The sequence below is a fragment of the Anabrus simplex genome, chromosome 1 (genome assembly GCF_040414725.1).
Source record: "Anabrus simplex isolate iqAnaSimp1 chromosome 1, ASM4041472v1, whole genome shotgun sequence".
Classification (NCBI taxonomy): Eukaryota; Metazoa; Arthropoda; class Insecta; order Orthoptera; family Tettigoniidae; genus Anabrus; species Anabrus simplex.
In genome coordinates this window covers 728429021-728456424 of record NC_090265.1, presented here as the reverse complement: position 1 = coordinate 728456424, position 27404 = coordinate 728429021, and the positions used below count along the sequence as shown (strand labels likewise).

General features: G+C 39.0%; 1 protein-coding gene across 1 annotated transcript in view; it reads left to right on the top strand.

The window, feature by feature from the left end:
- Window positions 1-27404, top strand: part of LOC136872674 (golgin subfamily A member 3) — a 224370-nt gene that overhangs the window by 127505 nt on the left and 69461 nt on the right. The window contains exons 11-12 of the mRNA XM_067146489.2: window positions 15969-16104; window positions 25747-25862. Of these exons, the coding sequence (XP_067002590.2) occupies window positions 15969-16104; window positions 25747-25862 (252 nt within the window). The remainder of the gene's footprint in view (window positions 1-15968; window positions 16105-25746; window positions 25863-27404) is intronic.

Genomic DNA, 27404 nt, shown 5'->3' with positions numbered 1-27404 from the left:
CGCTCCCCTCCCAGCCAATTTGAGGTGATGGGTTTCTACAAAGATAGATTTTCTGCCTGAATTTTCGACAGTGATTTTAACCTGTTTTGTTATTGTTACAAAACCAGTATTTTGTAATCTATGAGGCCTGCAGCCTCACTACGTGCACTTATTAATCATTTCCATCTGTATCATTTGTTTTCATTTCTTTTCTTCTTAGGTTAACACAGTTTTTAGTTTCAATTATTGTTTTGTATTAACACCTGTTTCGCTGAATTTTGTCGCAGTGAGTTGTTTTTTGCTCCATATAAAGATGTAAATATTGTATATTGTGCTAATTTTGTTCTGTCTAGGCTCTCTTTTGTTTTTTCATTTGTTCCTTCATTGTGTTTTTTGGCATTTTTTAACTTGTAACAGTTTGAATTTGTTTACTCCATCTAATGATGGGATATATGAGGTGCCTAGTTCCAAAAGTACCGAGCTCGATAGCTGCAGTCGTTTAAGTGCGGCCAATATCCAGTATTCTGGAGATAGTAGGTTCGAACCCCACTATCGGCAGCCCTGAAAATGGTTTTCCGTGGTTTCCCATTTTCACACCAGGCAAATGCTGGGGCTGCACCTTAATTAAGGCCACGGCCGTTTCCTTCCCACTCCTAGGCCTTTCCTGTCCCATCGTCGCCATTAAGACCTATCTGTGTCGGTGCGAAGTAAAGCAACTAGCAAAAAAAAAGTTCCAAAAGTCGACATCTGACATTTTTTACGAAAAATAGGTTTTTTGAGTTCTTATCCCTCTTAGAGAGACGCATCAAATGAATGGCGGAAGTCGTTCCAGAACTCTATATTTGTGGTTTAAAATTCAGTATTGATATTTGACTTTATTTCCAAAACTCGACATCTGCTTCGTCAAGTTATTTCCATAATCCGACATTTGCAATTCGTTCCGAAATCCGACATTTTCTATAAGGAAGTTCATGTAACTTCCAAAATGTGTTCCAAAACTCGACATTTATGATGCTTTATTTATAGACAGTGTATTCCCGCGCACTTTTGATGATTGTAGAAATTAACAATGTTCACGTTAATTAACTTCATGCGCTGCTTTTACGCAGTATTCGTTATCTCAATAGTTGAGTCGCCTGTCGACCTCTGATTTATTCAGTGCTGCTCTCGAAGACAATGGAAAATTCATTAAGAGTATCACTTGCTGTACCTGGTCGTGGGAGGAAACGTTCCCGTGACCCCGAAAACTGGACTAAGAACAAGAAAAAAAGGGAAAGGTGAGCATCTTCTTACTTGTTTAGCAATAATTCGTATATAATCGTTACATTAAAATGTGTTCGTGGAGGAGAATCTAGAGAGATGTTCCCTTTTCAGATACGCTGCTTCACAGCCCCCAAAAAATACCAGTTTGCAGTCACAAGTGCCAGACACTGACAACAAGGAACATCAAACCTTTTTATAACATATTCTACAGCATTCCGAAGAAGCTTGTCCAGGATGCATTTATAATCAAGTATATAGCAGCAGCACTTCCAAGGAGAACTGTGAGTAATGGCACTAATAAGAATAAGAACATTTCAATAAAGTATTTTGTGAAGAGTGCAACAAAACAACCCGGTAAGCAACCTGTTGTACCTGTCTGCAGGCCGACTTTTCTAGGAATCTTGCAGATATCAAAAGACAGGGTAGGCCTGGCTTACACAGTGAAAATAAAAGGATAGCAATGAAAATGTTCATTGAGAAATTAACTGTTGTTAGAGAATTACACTATTGTAGAGGACAAGTGAAAGGTCGCCAGTACTTGTCAAGTGAGCTGATCATTAGTAAATTGTGGAGAAGTTACAACCAGTCAGTATCAGCCGAGCTACGAGTTAAGGCAGCTTACTTTAGACATTATTTCTGTCAGATATATAATATTGGATTTGGCACTCCAGCCAGTGATGCTTGCTCGAAATGCTTGTTGCTGAAAGCTAAGATTAGTAACTGTAACATTCCTCATGAAAAGAATAATATCATAACCGAGTTAAGAGTACATAATTTAAGGGCACAAGTATTTTATGATGTTCTACGTAATCAGAAAAATAATGAACTGATACTAAGTTTTGACTGCCAAAAAACTTTACCTTTACCAAAATTACCAGACCAAGCCACATATTATTCCAGACAATTGTATATGTACAATTTTACAATCTGTGTAGGAACATCGCGTGAGCGTCATACTATACAAAACACTTTTATATACCAGTGGCTGGAATCATGTCGTTCAAAAGGATCTAATGAAATAGCTTCCTGTGTTTATGACAGACTTAATCATCTTGATCTTACAGATATCACAAAAGTTTATCTGGTTTCTGATGGCTGCAGGGGTCAAAATAAAAATAGTATCATGATTGGAATGGTTTCCTATTAGCTTTTGAACGATTCCCCCATACAAGTTAAAGAAGTGGAAATAGTATTTCCCGTTGTAGGCCACCTATTTCCCGTTGTAGGCCACTCCTTCATACCGCCAGACAGAATCTTTGGGAGAATTGAAAAGGAGATTAGAGTGAGGGACACTATTGTACAACCAGAGACCTACACTAATATCTTCATGCAGTTTGGCACGGTGAAAATGTTAGGTGTTGATTGTCCGGTGTATGACTGGAAAAGCAGTGTGCAATCGTCCTTTAAAGCACCAGGGTCATTGCATTTTAAAATTCAATCTTGCAAGAGTTTTGTATTTAGGAGAGGAAAATCCTCTACACTTCTTCGTGGAGAGCAAAATTATAGGAGTGACTTAACTGACTTCAAAGGGATTACTAAAAAGGGAAAGACAGAAACTTTCGATAAAATTCAGTTGCCTCTTGGTGTAGCCGTCAAAGAAGAAAAGATGAATGACGTGAACAAATTGCTGACACTTCACTACGGGGAAGGGTGGAAAAACAATGCAGAACTTCAATATTACAAAGGAGTGCATGGATCAAGAAAACATGGTGGAAGGTGACGTGACATTAAATTACAAGTGCATAACAACATTATGTGGCTAAAATAATCCTTATTTAGCAAAATCCAGTGTTTTGTTCCAAAACTCGACATATGCAAGAAGTTCATTCCAAAATATGACTTTCCATTGCTGTACTTCCAAAAGTCGACATCTGCAATTTTTAATGCTAAATATCTCCTAAACAAATAGCTGAATTTACCTCTGGCCCTATTTTTATGTTTATATAACAGTTTGTAACAAGCATCTGATAAAATATATTGAATTTTTATGTTACGATGAACTTTAACAGTTTTTTTCGTTTTTCCCAAAAACTTGAAAAAATTCAGATGTTGACTTTCGGAACTAGGCGCCTCATATGATGTACTGAATTAGGAGGATACACTCATGTTTTCACCTTGTAAAGTTTATTTTTTGTTCTTTGCCATGCTTACCAGTAGGTAAGAAATCCAAGAAAATTCAATTCAGATTGGTGATACAAACCTGGAGCAGGTAGATAATTTCAAGTATTTATGATGTGTGTTTTCCCAGGATGGTAGTATAGTGATAGTGAATCAAGGTGCAGTAATGCTAATGCAGTGAACTTACAGTTGCGACCAACAGTATTCTGTAGGAAATCAGCTCCCGGACGGAACTATCTTTACATCGGTCTGTTTTCAGACCAGATTTGCTTTACGGTATTGAAAGCTGTGTGGACTTGGGATATCCTATTCATATGTTAGAAGTAACAGACATCAAATTTAGTGAGAATGATTGCTGGTACAACAGGTTTGAACAGTGGCGGGAGGGTACTCAGAATGAGGGGTTAAAGGCTGTTAGTAATGAACTCTATGGATGAAGCTATACGCATAAACCGACTTCGATGGTGGGGTCAAGTGAGGCGAATGTAGCAGGATAGTTTACGTAGGAGAATAATGGACTCTGTTATGGAGGGTAAGAGAAGTTGAGGGAAATCAAGATGACGATGGTTAGACTCAGTTTCTAACAATTTAAAGGTAAGAGGTATAACACGAAATGAGGCCACAGCACTTGTTGCAAATAGAGAATTGTGGCAACAATTAGTAAATTCACAGAGGCTTGCAGACTGAAGGCTGAAAGGCATAGTGGTCTATAATGAAGATGTATGTATTTATGACAGGCTACTTTAATTTTCAAACTTGTTTCAAAATGAGGAGGCATACTGGCTAGGCAGCAATGTTTCATGAGATTTAAATTTCTATTTCAAAAATGTTATTGGAAATTGATTTTTTAAATAAATTTTAGAATTATATCAAATCATTTAAAATGAAACTCTTTACCCTATCTGTTCATACTTTCATTTTCTTTGTGTAGGTATCCAGTGATAAAAATCACACTCGGCACATGCATACACCCAGAAAAGAAAAAGAAAATAAACAAAAACAGTCTCTACTAACTGAGACACTGAATAATTCTTCAAATAAAAATTAATTTCCTGATGGTGTAGTGCACAACTATCCCGTTTAATGTCTGGGAGAATGCTTACTTTAAAGGCTTCCTGGAAAAATGTTATCGCAGAAATATTTCATTGGAATCCACGATAATGAGAAATTACGGATAGCCTGGGGTGCTGCATGTCATCTTAATTCCTGGAAAGTTGACTCGCGAAGGCCATTCTAAAGCGCATTTGATTTGTAGTAGACAGCTGTCCAGAACAAACTCTGAGACAGTAGCAAAATTCATCAATGGTGGCCTAGAAGTACTGTTTCCTAACAGTATCAATGAAAATAAAATATTACTTATCTGTACTTCTTTTTTTGCTGCTTGCTTTACATCGCACCGACACAGGTAGGTCTTATGGCGATGATGGGATAGGAAAGGGCTAGGACTGGGAAGGAAGCGACCATGGTCTTAATTAAGGTACAGCCTGGTGTGAAAATGGGAAACCACGGAAAACCATCTTCAGGGCTGCCGACAGTGGAGTTCGAACCCACTATCTCCTGGATGCAAGCTCATAGCGCGCCCCTAACCGCACGGCCAACTCGTTCAGTACTTATCTGTACTGATGCAGCAGCATGTATAATAGCTGCAGAGCAGTTATTGACTTTTTTTTTTAATACCCTTGTGTCACCCACATAACCTGCCTTGCCCGTGGTGTTAGTCGTGTCAGAGAACAAATCAGGCTAGAGTTTCCAAAGGTCAATAAACCTCTTTCTACTGTAAAGAAAGATTTCATTAAGGTATAAGAATGAGTACAGGGTGTCACTTATAAACCCAGACTGTCCAGCTGCATTTCTACTCTCTGAGACCTAAGCAGCTGTACGCATAGTTCTTGACCTTGCAAGGAGTGTGCACGTGTTCAACCTAGCATCAATAGCCAGTCTGAATCTCAGCTGTTAACTTGGTGAGGTGGTGGTGGTGGTTATTGTTTTAAGAGGAAGTACAACTGGGCAACCATCCTCTATATAACACTAATCAGAGAGAAAAATGGAAGGGGTCCGACACTTCGAAAAATGAAGGTATCGGCCAAAGGAAGACAAGGGCCACGAAGGGCGTGAAAATGAAAGACTCCCTAGCCCTCGCAAACTTAATAGCGTTGGGGTCAGAAAAGAACAAGTGTTGACCAAAAGAGGTCAGATAGGATAGGTGAAAGTAAGGAGCCTGGCACAAGTAAGTGGAAGCAATGCCAGGACTCAGAAAAGGGCCCCGTGGTCGCCAACCCACGCTCCAAAGTTCAAAGCCCCTGGGGCCCATTTTAGTCGCTTCTTTCGACAGGCAGGGGATACCGTGGGTATTATTCTACCGCCCCCACCCACAGGGCGATTAACTTGGTGAGACAGTTATCATTGCAGCACCGTATTTCCATATGTAAAAGTTATTTTAAGTACGAGTCGGCTCGACGGGTATGCAATGCATTTATTCAGCAATTTCCTGGTGATGTGCCACCTTCATGAGCACAGATTCATGTAATTGTAAATAAATTTGAAACTACTGGCTCAGTGCTCAATAAAAAACATATGCACACATGAACAGTTTTAACAGAGGTAAAGCTAGATGACATGAGTGCAAATCTTGAACAGTCACCGAATAAATCACTCGCATCATTGATTGATCATTTATTTGACCCACAGCTTGTGTTCTTTTTAGATGAGGCCTGGTTTCATCTTAATGGTCGTGTAAACAGTCATAACTCTCGCTATTAGTGTGCAGAAAATCCTAATGGTGTTTATGAAGTCCCTCATTATGAAAGATGACACTTCCAACATCTTTTATAAGGTAAGATTTCATATAAGATTGTATACACACTTAAAGCAGGGCAGCCGCGCACGACGTAAGTTGGGCTGAGCAGCTGCTGTAGCACAGAGTACAAGTACCGTGCATTTGTTCTGGGTTTATAAGGGAGGCCCTGTAGTTCAGACTTTTAGAGAGTGATTGCCTAATATTGCTCTGCCACAACAACCTGTGGTCGCAAGCTGCTGAATATTATGTCTACCTCAGTGAAAGTAAAGATGATGTGTTGAGTCTAGAAAACAATTCTGCATAGGAACTCGCTGTAGATTCTGACATTATGAAGACTCGCTACACTTTCCGTGTAGATATTATCAAATTGCTGGAAGCAGCAGGGGAGCCACTATATCAACAGATGCGAACATACAATGAAATGCAGGAAAGGATCAAAACTGTCCCTGGTCCAGTTAGAGAAAAAATTTGGGATAAAATTGGAGAAAGTCCTGCAAAAAGATATGCGCTGCTTCAGCAGATGGCCTTGCAGGGAAGAGCAAGTATTTCCACTGTGATATTCCCGTCAACCTCATGCCTAAACTGATATATGCTCCTTTTACTTCAGTGGATTTAGAACATTCATTTTTAGCCTATGCGATATTAGTATTGAGTTATAGACAGCATTGTTCTAGTAGAAAATTTAGAAAAGACATTAGTATTTTTTTGTGAAGCCAATTACGGACAGTAGAGGACAAGCACAGTTACAAATTACACAGTGTTTTATATTCACTCATTTTATGCAATTCTGTAATCTATTTACATCTGAATGTTTTGTTAAATTTAATCCACCAGGCAAGTTGGTCATGTGGTTAGAGGCGTGCAGCTATGAGCTTGCATCTGGGAGTTATTGGGTTTGAACCCAACTGTCAGTAGCCCAGAAGATGGTTTTATGTCGTTTCCTATTTTCACACCAGGCAAATGCTGCTTCCTTCCCACTCCCAGGCCTTTCCTATCCCATCATTGCCATAAGACCTATCTGTGTCAGTGCGACATAAAGCAAATTGTAAAAAAAAAAAATTAATCCAGATTAGTTTATAAATCATCGGAGCAAAGCAGAAAAGTTTTATTTCTTGTAGCTACAGCAACTACAATATTAATAATAGAACCTGCTATCCAGTGGATGTGGAACATATTTCAAGAGTCTGTAATTTAGTGTTGAGTGAAAGCATTGTTTTCAATGTGAAATGTAGGAAAGACATATCAATTTATTGTGAATTGAATTATGGACAACAATGAAAAAGTATTGGTAAAAATTATAGATCATACAGTTTGATTTTTTATGTAGAAGTTGGATGAATTTATGTTTTTAAATAAATATATGTGAATTAAATATTTAATCATTTGTTACTGTGCTGCCTGTTAGTATTTTTTGTAACTTCAATAGTAGCGATAGTGTTTTTTAAATTATTTTTTTAATCATCAGTCCATAGACTGGTGTGATGCAGCTCTCCAATACTCTGTATCTGTGCGCTGTTTCGTTTCAACATAACTATTACCTCTACTCTAATTTGTTTGTCATGTCCGTGCTTTGTTCTATTTCTACTACTCTTACTGCTTACACTTCCCTCACAAACTAACTGAACAAATTGTAGGTGTCTTAAGATGTTTCTTATCTCTTATTCTGGTTATTATTAGTTTAATAACTTGTCAAATGTAGAAAAATAGAATTCCATTTTCATTTTATTTGAATTGGAATTAATTTTACACAGTTTAATATTATAAGGGGTGATTAAAAAAGTTTGTTTTATTTGAATTGGAATTAATTTTACACAGTTTAATATTATAAGGGGTGATAAAAAAGTTTCCGTTCAACAGTCAAAGTCGAGAAACTTGACCATATCGGTCCTTAATTGGTCCGTATTGAGTCGTAATAATAATAATGTACAGCGGGTGATTGTTTGGTCCGCCCTGTCAATATATTATTAGTATTTGAATAATTTATACGTACATGTTTCGGGAGCCATAACTCCCTTCGTCAGCGTATCTACATCAAAATCTACCTTATCCAAGTCTCAAGATACAAGATCTCATCACATTAACATTAAGCATTTTCCTGTTTAACCTCAACACTAGTCACTATATGTACACTTTGCTGATTTTTGTGTAATAATGCCTGTTGTACCCAACATATAAGACATGGAACACATTTAGAAACACTCTTGAATTGTCCACTCATTCCTCCTATCCTTTACACTCCTACAACGTGTATCATCACCCTGGATGGATCCATTAGCTGAGTCAGCCACTGATAAAATGTACCTTGTCACTGCTTGTATTGTTGCTGCCACTAGGAATCTACCATCTTGACGTCCAATCTGACATCCTTTGAAGTTAATACCCTTATAGGTTGCATTGATAGTTCGTCGTCGTATACATATTACAAATTTTAGCCATGTATGTGCCGTCAAGGCAGAAGATGTTAGTGGCTGGCGAGCGGATAGGTTTCCTCTGCTTTATCAATATTATTAGAGGAACATTGCAGAAACGTAACGGGAGGTTTGTTCCGCTCTGATTCAAAAAGTCCGGTCCTGCAACAATCGAGCAAACGTCTTCTGCCCTGACGGCACATACATGGCTAAAATTCCTAATAGGGTAATGGCACTATATATCGAACACCCTTTAAATATCGAACAGTTCGCACATCCCGTTTCAAAATAAGGATATAGAAAAGTTTAACATAACATGTGAGATTTCTAAATTTACCCTTCCAAACTTAGCTTTATATCAATCGATAGGTCGAAGTCGTTACCATGTTGGCGAGCGCGGGAAAGTCTTAGAACTTTGGACTTGGCGGGATTTTGATGAGATTGTTTATTGTTACTAAGGGAGGTGATTATCTGTTTTTGTCGGTAAAATAGTGTCTTCAGAAGGTATCCTTTAAATAATAGGTTGTGTTAACATACATACATGTTTATTATTTTCTTGTATTGTGAGTTTTCACCTATCTTCATATTTATTTCTAAAATAAAATACTGTTTGATATTTGACTCCCATTTTCAAATATCGAAAGGACGTTCGATAAATGAGGTTCATTTAATACAAAAACAACCCTTAATATCGAACACCACTGAAAATAAATGGGCTGTTTATGATTTTAATTTGTAGTACTGTTTTATTTGGCGCCGAAGTCCGGATATCTGTGGTCGTGACTGCTGAGGCGTCTATCTGTAATTTGAGAAGGCCTGAATTTTGAACTTCATCGGGTATAGTTTGATTTCCTTTACAAAGTCTTGTGTCTGTCTGATGCCGTACGTTGTTCTAATCACTTTATTTAACAATCCTGTCACTATCCAAGGTTTCTCGTCGTCGGCGGCAAATAAAGTGGCTCAACAATAATAAAGGTGTTTTAATTTGTTCCATCTATTCAGTACTTATATTTTCACTTATAGTGGTTACATAAATAGTTTCTTAGTTACATGGGACATGTTTCACCCTCAATTAAAGTCATCCTCAGCCTAAACACAATCTTCAACAATACAACTAAGTCAAAAGTGGAAGTTAAAAGTTTAGTCAGTTATTAAAATTCAGAACATAAAAATGTGAAAAGTGATACAATATATAAAGATGCTAATGGAAAATTGTCTTATGATTAAACTGTAATCTTGTCGGAGACTAAAACTTCTATTAAAATTCTAATTAAAAACAGTTCATATAAACTATTAGTGGAAAACCAAAGTGGTAATAATAAAGCCAACAACATGAGGACGTGAACACAAGCATAAACTTGATTGTCATGAATACAATCTTTCCAAGGCCTGTTTTTAAAACACCTTTATTATTGTTGAACTGTAAAAATTTTCAATACAGACCTAAAATGAGGTTTATAACATGTAAAATAAAGTGGCGTCGACAAGAGGGGGGGGTGTGGGGGCAGTTATCCCGCACTCTTTAAAAAAAACAATTTTATTACACTTTAGCTATTTAAAACTAGAAAGCAGAAAATAATTATTTATTTCCTTAACTAGTGCTCAGAGCTTGACTATGGTCAAAATTAAGACGCCCAATGGGGGAACTGTCCCAAAAGCCAAAGTTAAACCTGTTGAAAAAATGAAAAGGTGTCAGTATTCATTATCTGCCTTGACTGAAGCTGTTCAACAGGTTAAGTCCAGTATGATGTCGCAAAGGCAGGCATCTAAAACATACCAGGTCCCTTTAACAACGTTAAACGACAAACTTTCTGGACGTCAGAAGATTCAGACTGCCCTTGGGCGGAAGCCGTTCTTGAGTCCACGAGAAGAAGAGGGCATTAGTGAATGGGTAATCAACATGGCTAAGAGAGGATTTCTGTTGAAGAAAAAGAATTTACTTGACACTGTTCAGCAAATTGTGCAGTCATCAGGAAGGAGCACACCGTTTAAGTATGGAAGACCTGGTAAAACCTGGTTCAAATGTTTTATGGGACGGCATTATTCCCTGTCAGAAGAAGGCTGAAACCATTAGCAGGGGCAGGGCTGCTGTCTCTGAAGAGAGAATACGTGGTTGGTTTGCTGGACTGTCGTGCTACCTGGAATCTGAGGATGTAAGTTCAATTATGGAAGACCCAAGCAGGATCTTCAATGCAGACAAGACAAATTTTCTGTTCCATAAGGTTTCAGGAAAGTACTTTGGAGTCAGAGGGGAACAGCTTCAAATTACGGCAACCTCTAAAGAGAAAGAAGGCATAACAGTGCTCGGAAATTTCTGTGCCGACGGGCGTTGTGCCCCAACAGTGATCGTCTACAGCAACATACGACTTCAGCAACTTATCAAAGTTAGTGTACCTGAACCTTGGATCTACGAGAAAACTGAAAGTGGCTGGATGAAGGCTCCAACGTTTCTGAACTACCTTCAACACTTTAGGTCATGGCTAGAGGTAGAGAAAATTACACTTCCTGTTATTTTATTTCTTGATGGACACAGGAGTCACTTATCCCTTCAGGTCAGTGAATATTGTCATGACAATGGAATAATATTGTACTGCCTTTTCCCTAACGCCGCCCATCTTCTGCAACCAGCAGATGTGGGGGTATTTGCACCTCTGAAGAGAGCATGGGAAAATGCTCTTCAAGACAAGAAAATACGAACTCTCGGTGCATCAGTAACCAAGGTAAATTTTGCGCCCATGTTAAAGAAAGTTTGGGATGATGCTGTTAGGCCAGATATTGTGAAAAGCGCCTTTCGTAAGTGTGGCCTCTATCCACTAGATCCCAACGCTGTGGACTACACAAAATGTGTTGTAGATATTTTGAAATCCCCGGTGGGAAGGCAACAGCAAGAGAGTGACGACGGCAGCCCATCATCCCTTTCCACTTCCAATCAGAAGTTAAAGTTTGTGCTTGATGACCTGGAGGAATTCTTGCCTTCTCGCATTCTCGATAACTTCAATGACAAACTAAGACGTGATGGAGAAAAACAGAATGATGGTGAACCAGATTTGTATGCTTATTGGAAAAGTGTTACAACTTGGTACAATGCAACACGTGAAACAATATCTACTAATCAGAATGAAACGATGACAGACAGTTCATCAGAAGATGATGGTGATCAGGGAAGAGATGATTTCACGTGGAATGATGAACGTTTAGAGGTGTATGTACCTTCTCCCAAGAAAGATCTTCCTGGTGCTGTCATTTTGAAGAGTGGAGTAAAAGTTCACAAGCCGAAAATATTGAATGAGCATGAAATTGCTTCAGAACTCGCTTGCTCACCCACCTCAAGTAGTAGCGAAGATTCTTTCAGAGATTTTCTCAAAGTTCCTCAAGTACCAGAAAAACCTCATCAGTTTAGATTAAAGAAAACATACGTGATATCTTCAAAGGAGTACCGGAGGAGGAGAAAGAAAAGAAACAAGGAAGTCTAAAGACATGTTCTGTTCTCTGTGGAAGGGTAGAGATAAGAAACTGTTTTTTTGTGTTTCTCGGGATATTTTAATGTGTATTAATATTGCTTCCTCTACTTTTGTGACTTATATTTAAGAATCATTCTATTTTGCTCATGCTATTACAATCATATAATGTCTGAAATAAAGTGATTTAAAATAAATATTTCTGTTCGGTATTTAAAACCTTACCGATCGATGTATAAAAATCGTGTTCGATAAATAAGACCTCACTGATCGATATATAACACAGACCGTTCGATATATGAAGGAATACAGCTGTTGCATTTAAAGGCGTCTGAAGCCCACAAATTGTACATTTTAAAAGTCTGAACAAGCCATTTGCAACCAGGTGATGTTCCGTTAAGGTTTTATAACTATTTCAGAGGTCCTTTCTTCACTGGAAAAAAATACTGATCAATAACTCGTAGAGATAACCTTAAGTGTTCGATATATAGTGCCGCAACCCTATGTATACGACGACGAACGTATCAATGCAACCTATAAGGGTATTAACTTCAAAGGATGTCAGATTGGACGTTAAGGTGGTAGATTCCTAGTGGCAGCAACAATACAAGCAGTGACAAGGTACATTTTATCAGTGGCTGACTCAGCTAATGGATCCATCCAGGGTGATGATACACGTTGTAAAGCAGACCCTACACGGTCAGTAATACTGATCAGTAATACTGAGTCAATAATACTGACAGTACGCATCAATATTGTGGCGACCTTACACGATCATTATTACTGTCAATATTTTGGTCAGTACCAGTGCACTAGCTTACCATTGCGGTATTCTCACTTTACAAATAAAGTCAATAACCGTCACTACGGAATGAGATTTATAACATGCAATTGCGGTATTCTATCAAAATGGATCGTGAAAGACGGGCATTTTGTAGCTATCATATTAGTACTGCACGAAACGCAGTTTTGAACGTAAATGATGGGTTAAAGATTGGCTTAGGAAAAGAGAAGAGTATTCTCATATGAAGTGTTGAGGGAAACACAATATACCGAAGCAGAAGATTATCAGAACTATCTCCGAATGCGTGAGGGTACTTTTGTGAAATTACTACGAATGGTAGAGCGTTTTGTAATAAGGTAAAATACAAACATGTGGTGCTGTTTATCGGTGGCAGAGAGATTAGCGGTGACAGTGAGTTATCTTGCAACTGGTATAAATGTTGAAGATTTAAAGTTTTGCGCTATAATGTCACCAGTTTCCATCAGTACAGCAGTTGTGGAAACATGTAAAGTATTGTGTTACGTTTATTCTGACAGCGTTTCATATAGCTCGATAAACTTTTGCAATAGGCCTACTTGACGGTTCCACAAGCACCTCTACTTGGCCTTGGTGAGAAACGCATTTGTCGTCCACCGCTGCTCCGTTGATACTGACAGAAATAATGACAAGCGCACTCACACGGTCAGTATAACTGTCAGTATCCCCACCACTCTACAGTACTGACGCTCGCAGATCAGGAAATCCGGATCTGCTTCAGTACTGGCCTTCATTCCATCATTCCAGTCCACACGCGATGAGTATTACTGTCAGTATTTCTCGGTACTGACAGTTTTATTGACCGTATAGGGTCTGCTTAAGAGTGTAAAGGATAGGAGGAATGAGTGGACAATTCAAGAGTGTTTCTAAATATGTTCCATGTGTTATGTGTTGGGTACAACAGGCATTATTATACAAAAAAACAGCAAAGTGTACATATAGTGAATAGTGTTGAAGTTAAACAGGAAAATGTTTAATGTTAATGTGATGAGATGTTGTACCTTGAGACTTGGATAAGGTAGATTTTGATGTAAATACGCTGACGAAGGGAGTTAAGGCTTCCGAAACATGTACGTATAAGTTATTCAGATACTAATAATATATTGTTGTAAAACACAGTGTTGTGCTGTGTGAAGACGTCCATAACCACCTGCTTGCACATCCTTGTGCGACAGGAAGCGTCAATACTTCAAGGCCTTTTTGAGGGGACCGAAGGCGTGATAATCGCATGGGGAAAGATCAGGACTACAGGGTGGGTGCTCGACTGTCTCCCACTTGCGTTGGCTTACTCTCTCGATAAGGCTGGCCTCCCAGATCGACCGGAGTTTCGTGTCGAAACATGATCCACATGGAACTTGGTGCACCAGTCCACAATGGTAGATTTCGACAGATATACTGCCATGGGGCAGTCTTCATTCTTCAGTGGACGTCCACCGGTGTTTGTCCTTCGGCAGCCAAGTACAGAATAACAACACGTTGGTCCTGTTTGGACGCATTTGGTAATAACATCACTATAGTTCACGTGGTTGCATTTAACCTCTTCAGTGGCACGCCAGAGAAATTCTTGGGTTGCGCACGCTTGCCCACAACATCACCGCCCAAGAAATTCTCGTTTAGTCGCGGTGTTCATTTCGCGATTGCCCAATAATTTCTCGGGTACTGTAATCTCTTTGGAAAATTCTCAACACATGGCGGAAGGGTTTCCCGCTGTCTCCATGAAGTCTTTAACCTAAAATATGCCTTATCTTCTCTACTTTACATATACAATCTCTGGCCAGCTGACGAAGTAAACAGAAATGCCGAGCGTGAAACGGAAGAGATGTTTATATGAAGATAAAATAAGGAACTACATCGAAGATGGATCTCTTAAGTGACTTTATTATTTCTGATAATAGTGATAATGATTATATTGATTCTTCGGATGATGACCTTAGTAGTTCTAGTGAAAGTGAAGAAGATATTTTGTCAGAAGCTAAAGTGATGGTAGCAGATGTTCAACATTTATTTGTGTGGAAAATGTGTAACCCTGGGGATAGTGTGCAAACTAATATAATTCCATTTACGGGAAATCGTAATGTTACCAGAGGTGAGTGTGATTGACTGTTTTGAACTGTTTCTAATGGATGAAGTTGTAAATTTGATAGTGACTGAAACAAGTTTCTTATGCTAAAAGTGCATTGAAAAGCTTGTAAATAAATCTCAGCATACAAGGGCACAGTTTTGGAAAGAAACAAACTCTTACAAAATTCGGCAGTTTGTTGCGTTATTGTTGTTGGTGGGAATAATACAAAAGCCTGAAATAAGAATGTATTGGTCACAGGGCAGTATTCTCTAAACACCAATATTTTATAAAAACCATGTCCCGGGCCTTGAAATATATATGAATGTGTTCCCTTAATAATTGATAATCATTCCTTGCTTCTTAAAATAAATAATTTCCTCCGAAAAAACCTCACCTTTCTGGCATAGGAGGTCTGCCAGAACCCACCACTGAAGGGGTTAACACACACACCTTGACACAACACAATCGCCACACCTTTGCTTACAAGTCTGTACTTGTATACCTGCATCAGAGTCACGCTACATTGCATGTCCGCTGTAGCAACACCCTCACACATAAACTTTATCATGCCTTATGAAATGTAGAGCTACAAGTGTTTAATAATTTTTAGTTTTGTAACATATTTCAGCCAACTCGTAACGTAATTTTCAAAAATTTATCAAAGCCTACTTCTTTTTGGATCTCTCATTTTTAAAGCATAATTTAGGCACCTAAAATCACATTTTTACAGCCTAAAAGTCGGAGGTCTAGTGATCAATGTAAGCTAGTCTGCTATAACCTTCAGTGCCTTTCAGAGAGACATTCATCTGGCAGCGTGTGTGACTGTGCTTAAATAGATACTAACAAACAACTTTCTTAACGTCTTGGATGTTGATTTTATTATTTGATTCTTGAAAGAAACTATTTTTCTCTGCTGAGTTATTTGGTCAGTGTACATCATTGACTGGTAAAATTGTAGACATTTTTATCTGTTATACTCATTTTTTAGAGAATATGAAAATATTGTTCATTTCATGTTCCTGATACATGGTTTCCACTGGAACAGCTGTGTTTATACTTGCAGAGCAGACTCCACTCCCCCTAGTCTACTTCTTAGTGAAATGAGTGGCTCTCCTAAGAAGTTGGCTAGCCTCTTGGATTCACAGATCGCTGCTTCACGGAACGAGCTTGTTAGGCTGGAAGAGATCAAGAAATTGCAGGTAAATGTAGCAGTAACTCACCAGTTCACACTACTGTCTCACAACATCCCACATATTTTTACACAGCGTGTATGAAAAGGGACCCCCAGTGGACGGATGCATCCACGGTATCCCCTGCCTGGCGTAAGAGGCAGCTGCGAGGACTCTCATCTTGGAGTGCTGGATCTTTCCTGTCTGATCTCCCTTGGTCTACTCTTGTTAGTTTCCAACCTCAAGGCCTAAGAAGTCCTTCTCTTTCACACCCTGTCTTTTACTGAAACTTTCGTTCTTAGAAGAGTTGGATCTATAGGGAATAGCAGCCCAGTTGTAGTTCCTCTTAAAGCAAGAATTACAGGCCGTGACACAGAAACCAGCCGTCTAACATCCAGGTTCAACTGGAGCAAATCCCTTGAAATACCTCTACAGTTATGTTACAAAACTTACGAAAACCAGAGGTGGCATTTTTGTGCAAATAAAACACTTCGCTGATATCATTGCTCAAAAGAGAAAAAAACTTAGCAGTCATACATTTTCTCTGCTATACAAAAGAGCATAGAATCATGAATATGTTTTTGGGTTTAGAAGACGAAAGAACGATTTCATATCCATGATTCTCTGCTCAAGGTTAAGAATACAGTGGGTTTACCTCACTGACACGTCGTTCTTCCGCTGCATCCAGTACTGTATCGAGTTGTGAATTGATTTGAGGAACAAGAGTTTCTGCTCGATACAGCTCCCCATAAACTGCTTGTCTTCTATGTCGGTGCGAGTAAGTTGTGCTGTATCGTCAGTGGTTTTGAATGTAGTGAACAAACTTTTGGTCAAACAGACACGCATAATCTTCTACACCACGTAGAGGACATGCTTGGGCTTCACTCAACGTTCGTCTTGACAACGAATTTCACTCCTAGCCATCATAAACAAAGTAACGTGCTTAGTATTGAATGTATGAGGTTCACTGATGTAGACTCTTGGGAAGAATAGCTACGTAGCATGTTCGTCATACAACAAACTTACTGGTTTCTCTCCCATGTCTGGTGCAAGATCTAAATACTAAGAGCTTGCATTCTGATTTCAACGTAGAAACTACACTACTGACCTAGTGTATGTAGATGATAAACTGATTGTCCAAGTTATAATGTTGTCGGGAAATTGATGATGCTAATTCCAGGTAGACCAGGCAAGTTGGCCGTGTGGTTAGGGGCGCACACTCTGAGCTTACATCCGGGAGATAGTGAGTTTGAACTCCATTGTCAGCAGCCTTGAAGATGGTTTTCCGTGGTTTCTCATTTTCACACCAGACATATGCTGAGGCTGTACCTTAAGGGCGTGGCCGCTTCTTTCCCACTCCTCTTTCCTATCCCATCGTTGCTATAAGACCTATCTGTGTCGGTGCGACGTAAAACAACTTACATTACATACATACATTATCATTATAGACTGTTATGCCTTTCAGCGTTCAGTCTGCGAGCCTCTGTGAATTCACTAAACGTCGCCACAATCCTCGATTTGCAACTAGTGTTGTGGCCTCATTTAGTTCTATACCTCTTATCTTTAAATCATTAGAAACCGAGTCTAACCATCGTCGTCTTGATCTCCCTCTACTTCTCTTACCCTCCATAGCAGAGTCCATTATTCTCCTAGGTAACCTATCCTCCTCCATTCGCCTCACATGACCCCACCACCGAAGCCGGTTTATGCGTACAGCTTCATCCATCGAGTTCATTCCTAAATTAGTCTTTATCTCCTCATTCCGAGTACCCACCTGCCATTGTTCCCACCTGTTTGTACCAGCAATCATTCTCGCTACTTTCATGTCTGTTACTTCTAACTTATGAATAAGATATCCTGAGTCCTCCCAGCTTTCGCTCCCGTAAAGCAAAGTTGGTCTGAAAACAGACCGATGTAAAGATAGTTTCGTCTGGGAGCTGACTTCCTTCTTACAGAATACTGTTGATCGCAACTGCAAGCTCACTGCATTAGCTTTACGACACCTTGATTCAATCTTACTTACTATATTACCATCCTGGGAGAACACACAACCTAAATACTTGAAATTATCGACCTGTTCTAGCTTTGTATCACCAATCTGACATTCAGTTCTGTTGAATTTCTTACCTACTGACATCAATTTAGTCTTCGAGAGGCTAATTTTCATACCAAACTCATTGCACCTATTTTCAAGTTCCAAGATATTAGACCTCAGACTTTCAGCACAGTCTGCCATTAAGACCAAGTCGTCAGCATAGGCCAAACTGCTTACTACATTTCCACCTAACTGAATCCCTCCCTGCCATTTTATACCTTTCAGCAGATGATCCATGTAAACTATGAATAGCAAAGGTGAAAGATTACAGCCTTGTCTAACCGCTGTAAGTACCCTGAACCAAGAACTCATTCTACCATCAATTCTCACTTAAGCCCAATTGTCAACATAAATGCCTTTGACTGATTTTAATAATCTACCTTTAATTCCATAGTCCCCCAGTATAGTGAACATCTTTTCCCTTGGTACCCTGTCATATGCTCTCTAGATCTACGAAACATAATCACAACTGCCTATTTTTCTCATAGCATTTTTCAATTACCTGGCGCATACTGAAAATCTGATCCTAACAGCCTCTCTGTGGTCTGAAACCACACTGGTTTTCATCCAACTTCCTCTCAACGACTGATCGCACCCTCCCTTCCAAGATGCCAGTGAATACTTTGCCTGTTTCCCCATTTCATTGTTCTTCATTTAGGGGTGTCATCCAATTAGCAGATTCCCTGTCTTAACTCTGGATGTTGGAGATTTGCTCCTATTATATTAATTGTCCTCATCTCCTTTTACAGATTCCTAAAAAGTGTCAGTATGTACCTTTTTTTGAAGAGAAGTTTGAGATTTGTTAAGGCAAGGAAACAAGTGCATACAACTTAGAAGAGAAATGGGTTAAAATCCACTTGGTCACCTTACAAGTAGTTTTCAAATCCTGACTGATATTGGGGTAAGACATGACCTGTAAATCATGACAGACTTCTTCCAAATTTCTCATCTGTTAGTTACACCGGAAGAGGTGACACAGCCACTCAGATTATGAGGTGAACTTGGTATGTAGTAGGAACATTCTGGTCAGTGTGGGAAGGTGGGACTGGAACAGACATGGAACTGCACATGGTCTCATTTCTGCTTCCCAGTTTCATCAGCAGGATGATGTCCAACTGAACTACTTTTTATTTGATTAGTTTTTTTAAAAAATATTTGACGCTAAATTTTATTGGCTTTCTGGAGATGCTAATAACGGAAGCACAAACAAACAGAACAGTCACAACCAAAGCATCCATGAGGAAATGTGTGGCTAGGAACATCGTTTGCTGTTTCATAGTTACTGTTACAGATTTCTTCATGAGCACATGCTGATTTAAATAAATATAACATTATCTTTTTTTTTTTCTCTCTGCACATGATTTGCATTTGATACAAAATACATTCATATGAAATTATCAGACTTGAGGATGTATTTATTTAGCTGTAGCCACCTAGGCTAATTGAAATACAAATATTGACGCAAATGAGTTCAGACAGCACTGATAAACAGATTATTATTAGACAAACTTAACACACACCTTCCTAAGTACTTGGACTTGTTGGCCTCAGGGAATGAGGCCCCTAAACTAAAATAGCAATTTAAAGAGACAGCAAACTGTGCAGTTGCATTGCTGGGTCCTAATCCATGGGCAATCTCCCTGCAAAGAAGGAGAAAGTCATATTTAAACCATATTGACTAATAAATCTTAATAAAGCCAACATTCAGTCAGCCAGTCAATACTGTTTATTTTGCAGCATACATGTTTCTTCCTGTTTCAAGGACTTCCTCAATGCAGTACTTTGATTCTTTAGATCAGCATTATAGCAACACTGCATGTTGTTGTTTGAGTCATCAGTCCATAGACTAGCTTGATACAGCCCTCCATGCCACCTTATCCTGTGTTAACCTTTTCAATTCTACATAACTACTACAGCCTATATCTGCTCTAATCTGCTTGTCATATTCGTACCTTGGTATACCCCTACCATTCTTACCACCTACACTTCCCTCAAAAACCAACTTTACAAGGCCTGGTTGTCTCAAGATGCGCTCTATCTTTCTATCTCTTCTTCTGGTCAAATTTAGCCAAACCGATCTCCCCTCACCAGTTCGATTCAGTATCTCTTCATTCATGATTCTGTCTACCCATCTCACCTTCAGCATTCTTCTGTAACACCACATTTCAAAAGCTTCTATTTTCTTTCTTTCTTTCTGAGCTAGTTATCGTCCATGTTTCACTTTCATACAATGCCATTCTCCACACAAAAGTCTTCAAAAACATCTTTCTAATTCCTATATCAATGTTCGAGGTGAACAAATTTCTTTTCCTAAGAAAGGCCTTCCTTGCTTGTTCTAGTCTGCATTTTATGTCATCCTTACTTCTACTATCATTAGCTATTTGACTACTCAAGTAACAATAGTCATCTACTTCCTTTAAGACTTCATTTCCTAATCTAATATTTCCTGCATCACCTGACCTTGTTCAACCACACTCCATTACTTTTGTTCTGGACTTATTTATTTTCATCTTGTATTCCTTCCCCAAGACTCTGTTCATACCATTCAGCAGTTTTTCCAGATCTTTTGCAGAGTCAGATAAAATAACAATATCATAGGCAAATCTCAGGGATTTTATTTCCTCTCCTTGAGCTTTCATACCCTTTCCAAATGCCTCTTTGATATCCTTTATCGCTTGTTCTATGTAAACATTGACAAGGAGAGGGGACAAACTGCAGCCTTGCCTCACTCCTTTCTGGATCGCTGCCTGTTTTTCAGAGCTCTCGATTCTTATCACTGCAGACTGATTTTAGTATAGATTGTAGATAATTCTTCGTTCTTGGTATCTGATCCTGATCTTCAGCAGAATCGCAAACAGCTAGGTCCAATCAACATTATCAAATGCCTGTTTTAGATCTACGAACGCCATGTACCCGGGCTTATCTTTCTTAATTCGGTCCTAAGATCAGACATAAAGTCAGGATTGCTTCACGTGTTCCTACATTTCTTCTGAAGCCAAATTAATCTTCATCCAACTCAGTTTCAACTTGTTTTTCCATTCCTGTAAATAACACGTGTTAAAATTTTGCAGGCATGAGATAATAAACTAACGGTGCGGTAGTTTCCACACTTGTCAGCACTGGCTTTCTTAGGAATAGGTATAACAACATTCTGCCAAAAATCGTATGGCACTTCTCCTGTATCATACATCTTAAGCACTAAACGGAATAACCTCTCCATGCTGGTTTCTCCTAAGGCAGTCGGTAATTCTGAAGGTATGTCATCAATTCCCGGTGCCTTGTTCCTACTTAGGCCTCTCTAAACTCTGCTGAATTTTGACCTCAAAAGTGGGTCTCCCATTTCATCAGCATCAGCAGACTTTTCTTGTTCCAGAACACTATATCATCTACTTCTTTACCTTGATACAACTGTTGGATATGTTCCTGCCATCTTTCTGACTTGTCTTCTTTACCTAGGAGTGGTTTTCCATCTGAGCTTTTAATATTCATACACCTACTTTTTCTTTCTCAAAAGGTTTCCTTGATTTTCCTGTATACCTTTCCTAGGGCCATACAATATTCAACATCCTTGCACTTCTCTTTCAGCCCTTCTTCCTTAGCTGTCCTGCACTTTCTATCTGCTTCATTCTTTATTCGCCTGTATTCTTTTCTGCCCTCCTCATTTTTTGCGTTCTTGTACTTTCATCGTTCATCAATCAGGTCTAATATCTCTTTTGAGTTATCCATTGTTTCTTAGTTGATCTTTCCTTTCTTCTTTACTTTTCTTTTTTCAGCTATACTGATCTCATTCTTCATGGCTGTCCATTCTTCCTCTACTGTGTTTCCTTTATTATTAGTATTTATTTATTGGCTTTAGGTGCCAGACCAAACAGCCAGCTAGAACTGTGTTTCCTTCAGCCTTTTCATTTAGTCCCTGTGTTACATGTTCTTTGAAAACACCGGGTGAGTTGGCCGTGCGATTAGGAGCGCATGGCTGTGAACTTGCATCCGGGAGATAGTGGGTTCGAATCCCACTGTCGGCAGCCCTGAAGATAGTTTTCCATGGTTTCCCATTTTCACACCAGGCAAATGCTGGGCCTGTACCTTAATTAAGGCTACGGATGCTTCCTTCCAACTCCTAGGCCTTTCCTACCCCATAGTCGCCATAAGACCTATCTGTGTTGGTGCGATGTAAAGCCACTTACAAAAAAAAAAAAAAAAAAAAGTTCCTGAAAACAATCCCTCACTCTCTTTTCTTTTCTTTCCTTTCCAGATCCACCTCCTTGTATTCCTTCCTTTCTTCAATTTCTTCAACTTCAGATGGCATTTCGTGACCAACAGGTTGTGGTCAGAGTGCATGTCTGCTCCTGGGAAAGTCTTGCAATCCAACACCTGGTTTCTAAATCTCGGCCTATTCATAATGAAGTCTATGTGATACCTTCCAGTGTCTCCAGGTCTTGTCCATGTATACAGCCAACGTTTGTGATGTGTGAACCAAGTGTTAGGTAGGACTAAGTTGTGATCGGTGCAGAATTCAACCAGCCGACTTCTTCTACTTCTCCTACTATATTACCTTCTCCTCCTTTGCCTACCACTGCATTCCAGTCTCCCATCACAATTATATTCTCATCACCTTTTACATATTGTATTAAATCTTCAACCTTACTAATTGATTTATCATGTGTATTAAATAACAACACTGTGACTTATCTAGGAGAAGTATGCATATTGTTTTAACAGTGAAAACTGATAGATTGATACATCTCACAAACTACGTACCGATTGTTTGTACTAATGGAACAGCAGCAGCTGTAAGTAGTGTGATTTGTTTGTTTTTCATTCACTTGTTTATTCATGATAATGATTTTGTATATTGGCGTGAGTCTAGTACAGGAATGTTACGTTTTAATTTCATACAAGCGTTTAATAGCATGAAAATAAGTGCATACTTAAATGCAAATTTCACCACGTTTTGCAGCAATGTTGCGTGCTTATATTGGTGATTTATACAGCATATAAATCTGATGTCTACTTATAAATATTAAATGCCAAACAGTGTGAGACTGTAAAAATCAATAATGGATGGTATTTCAGTGCCACAAAGTCTCCAACTGTTATGCAGGATTACTTTTTGTGGTTACCATCAAAAATTTAAGATTGAAGACTCAAATAATCCATAAACTTGTTACAGGAAATCAAACAATTGGTTATATGTCCAACAGTCATTCGACATCAACATGGAAATGTAATGTAACTAGTAAAATTGCAATAAGTTTTGTTGGAAAAACTGAAGTCTTGATTCAACTTAAAATGTCTTCGACATTTGCCATTTTAGACCAGCATATGGGAAGGACATGAAAATATGTAACAGTCCTTCAAAATCCTATAAATTATATGGAGATTTAGACACGATGAAACATGTATGCTGCATAATTAGTAGTAATGACTGGTGGAGTAAATGTTAACTTTAGAGATGATTTCCCAGTCCCAGCTCAGTAGGACATGGTGAGACATTGGAATGGAATTTGAGAAAAAATTCAAACACACATGATCAGTTTCCACATTGTTACATGCCCATAAAATCAACAACCCGAGCATACATACATCGTCATTATAGACCGTTATGCCTTTCAATGTTCACTCTGCAAGCCTCTGTGAATTTACTAAATGTCGCCACAATCCTCTATTTGCAACTAGTGCTGTGGCCTCATTTTGTTTTATACCTCTTATCTTTAAATCGTTAGGCCAGGCTGAGTGGCTCATACGGCTGAAGCGCTGGCCTTCTGACCCCAACTTGGCAGGTTCGATCCTGGCTCAGTCCAGTGGTATTTGAAGGTGCTCAAATACGTCAGCCTTGTGTCGGTAGATTCACTGGCATGTAAAAGAACTCCTGTGGGACTAAATTCCGGCACCTCAGCGTCTCCGAAAACCGTTAAAATAGTTAGTGGGGCATAAAGCAAATAACATCAACATTATTATTATTATTATTATTATTATTGTTATTATTATTATTATTATTATTATTATTGTTATTATTATTATTATTATTATTATTATTATTATTTAAATCGTTAGAAACTGAGCATAACCATCATCGTCATGGCCTCCCTCATCTGTCTCCATGGCTAAATGGTTAGCATGCTGGCATTTGGTCACAGGGTTCCGGGTTCGATTCCCAGCTGGTTCAGAGATATTAACCTTAAGTGGTTAATACCCTTGGCTGTCCCCAACATCTCTGCAACTCACTCACCACACAACACTATCCTCCGTCACAATAATACGCAGTTACCTACACAAGGCAGCTGTCGCCCACTCTCATCGGAGGGTCTGCCTAACGAGGGCTGCAGCTGGCTAGAAATAGTTACACGAAATGATATTATGGCCTCTCTCAACTTCTCTTACCCTCCATAATAGAGTCCATTATTGTCCTAGGTAACCTATGTTCCGCCATTCGCCTCATATGACCCCACCACCAAAGCCGGTTTATGCATACAGCTTCATCCATCAAGTTAATTCCTAACTTAGCCTTTATCTCCTCATTCCATTTCCCCTCCTGCCATTGTTCCCACCTATTTGTACCAGCAATCATTCTCGCTACTTTCATTTCTGTTACTTCTAACTTGTGAATAAGATATCCTGAGACCACCCAGTTTTCCTTCCTGTAATGCAAAGTTGGTCTAAGAACAGACTTATGTAAAGATAGCTTTGTCCGGGAGCTGACTTCCTCCTTACAGAATACTGTTGGTTGCAACTGTGAGCTCACTGCATTAGCTTTACTACACCTTGATTCAATCTCACTTACTATATTACCATCCTGGAAGAACACACAACCTAAATACTTAAAATTATCTGCCTGTTTCAACTTTGTATTACCAATCTGACATTCATTTCTGTTGAATTTCTTACCTACTGACATCAATGTAGTCTTCGAAAAGCTAATTTTCATACCATACTTATTGCACCTATTTTCAAGCTCCAAGATATTAGACTGCATGCTTTTGTAACAATCTGTCATTAAGACCCAGTTGTCAGCTTAGGCCAGACTGCTTACTACATTTCCACCTAACTGAATCCCTCCCTGCCACTTTATTCCTTTCAGAAAATGATCCATGTAAACTACAAACAGTGAAGGTGAAAGATTACAGCTTTGTCTAACCCCTGTAAGTACCCTGAACCAAGAACTCAACCATCAATTCTCACTGCAGGCCAATTGTCAACATAAATGCCTTTAATTGTTTTTAATAATCTACCCTTAATTCCATATTCCCCTAGCATGGTGAATATTTTTCCCTCTGTACCCTGTCATATGCTTTCTCTAGATCTACAAAACATAAACACATCTGTCTATTCCTTTCGTAGCATTTTTCAATTACCTGGCGTATACAGAAAATCTGATCCCATCTGTGTCGGTGCGATGTAAAGCCACTAGCAAAAAAGAAAGAGGAAAAAAAATCTGATCCTGACATCCCCTCTGTGGTCTGAAACCACACTGGTTTTCATCCAACTTCCTCTCAACCACTGATCGTACCCTCCCTTCCAAGATGCCTGTGAATGCAACCCATGTGAACAATAATTTATTTCTGTATTTCTTTTCGTAGTGTGAATGTGACAACATGAAAGGCCAGCTGACTTCTGTGACGGAGAAGTATAATGCCTTGGCCATGCGACACATCCAGTATAAAGCCAGGCGCAAGGCGCAAATTGATGATCTCAGGTAAGTCAGTCACCTTCTTTCTGGAATAGTCAGAAACTTTATACAGTTATTCACCAGCAAAAACATTTGTTGTGTGTAGAGGGTTATACAGTGAATTACATTTCTAGTAAATGTGTTAATTTATTTACAGCTGCTGTATTCCTTAGTTCTAAATCATCAATTTGATACTGTTAGATAAAGTTCAAAACCACACCTGGACGGGTGGAGTGGGATGATGATGATGATGATGAAGAAGAAGAAGAAGAAGAAGAAGAAGAAGAAGAAGAAGAAGAAGAAGAAGAAGAAGAAGAAGAAGAAGAAGTTCAAGGCAGCTCACCGAATAGCAGTGTGATTAATTCGCAGTTATAGAGTCAAATATGATATATGGCTTCAAAATTTTGGGGCAGGTTCCTAATATTGTACTGCTAGATCGATCTCGATAATTTTAGTAAATAGTGGCGAGCCCTTCATAATGAAAGCCTAAAATAAATGCAGGTATGGTAAGATCTCACAAAATGCTAGGGCGTCCCCTGCAGGTGACGTGCAGTTCCTCGAGTACTGGGGGGAGGGGTCTGTGAGAATTGGGTGACCAGTATCACAATATATCCAAATCAGGACAGGATCGAAGAGCTGATAGAGTTCAAGAAAGAGGAGGGCATGGCCATTCTTAGAGACAAAGAGGGGAAAGGAAACTGGAGGAAGAGTACAGGCTGTTCTACAGTGGAAGACAGGATGCAGTAGAAATGATATCCTGGAATATGTGGAGGAGGTGAAGAAGATCAGTGACAGAATTATCATAGCAAGGATACAGTTCGGGAGAGGATCACAAGGTCTGTTCCAAATATATGCTCCATAAACTGGAGATAAAGAAGAGAATACATACCAATTCCTTGAAGAAATGGATAAATACATTGGAGACAAAGGAATAATTATAATGAGAGATCTGAATGCACAAGTGTGAAGAGAAGAGATTGTGGGACCATATGGATTTAGTAACAAGAATCAAGAAGGGGAGATGTTAATGGACTTCCGCCAGAGAAACCAACTAATAATAGCAAATACATGGTTCAGAGAGAAACATAGCCAAAAGATTACCAGGTATTGATGGGAAAACAGAATTTAAAAAAAGTTGATTGATTATATCATCATTATCATGAATTCCTTCCGGCGAGCCGCGTAGGGTAGTTAAATACAATGTGCCTCCATTTATTATGGTCCCAGTATGCTTCTTTTCTCTCGGGCATCCCATGTTTCTCCTCTCTTCTCTAGGTCTTCTCTTATCTGATCTAACCACATTTTTTCTAGAGCGTCCAATTGGTTTTCGTTGTTGAACAATCTTTTCAAAATACTTCCTTAGTGTTCGAGTCACCTGTATCCGCTTAATGTGTCTAAGCCACTTCAGCCTTGCAACACTCAGCCTTTCTTCCTTGCTTTCAATCTAAGAACAAGCCTCGGATGATTGATTACATATTAGTGGAGAAAGGGCATCAGAGAGATCTTATGGATCCTGAGAAAGCAATTAGGGGTGAACATAGAGCAGTTACAGCAAAGTTGAAAGTAGTT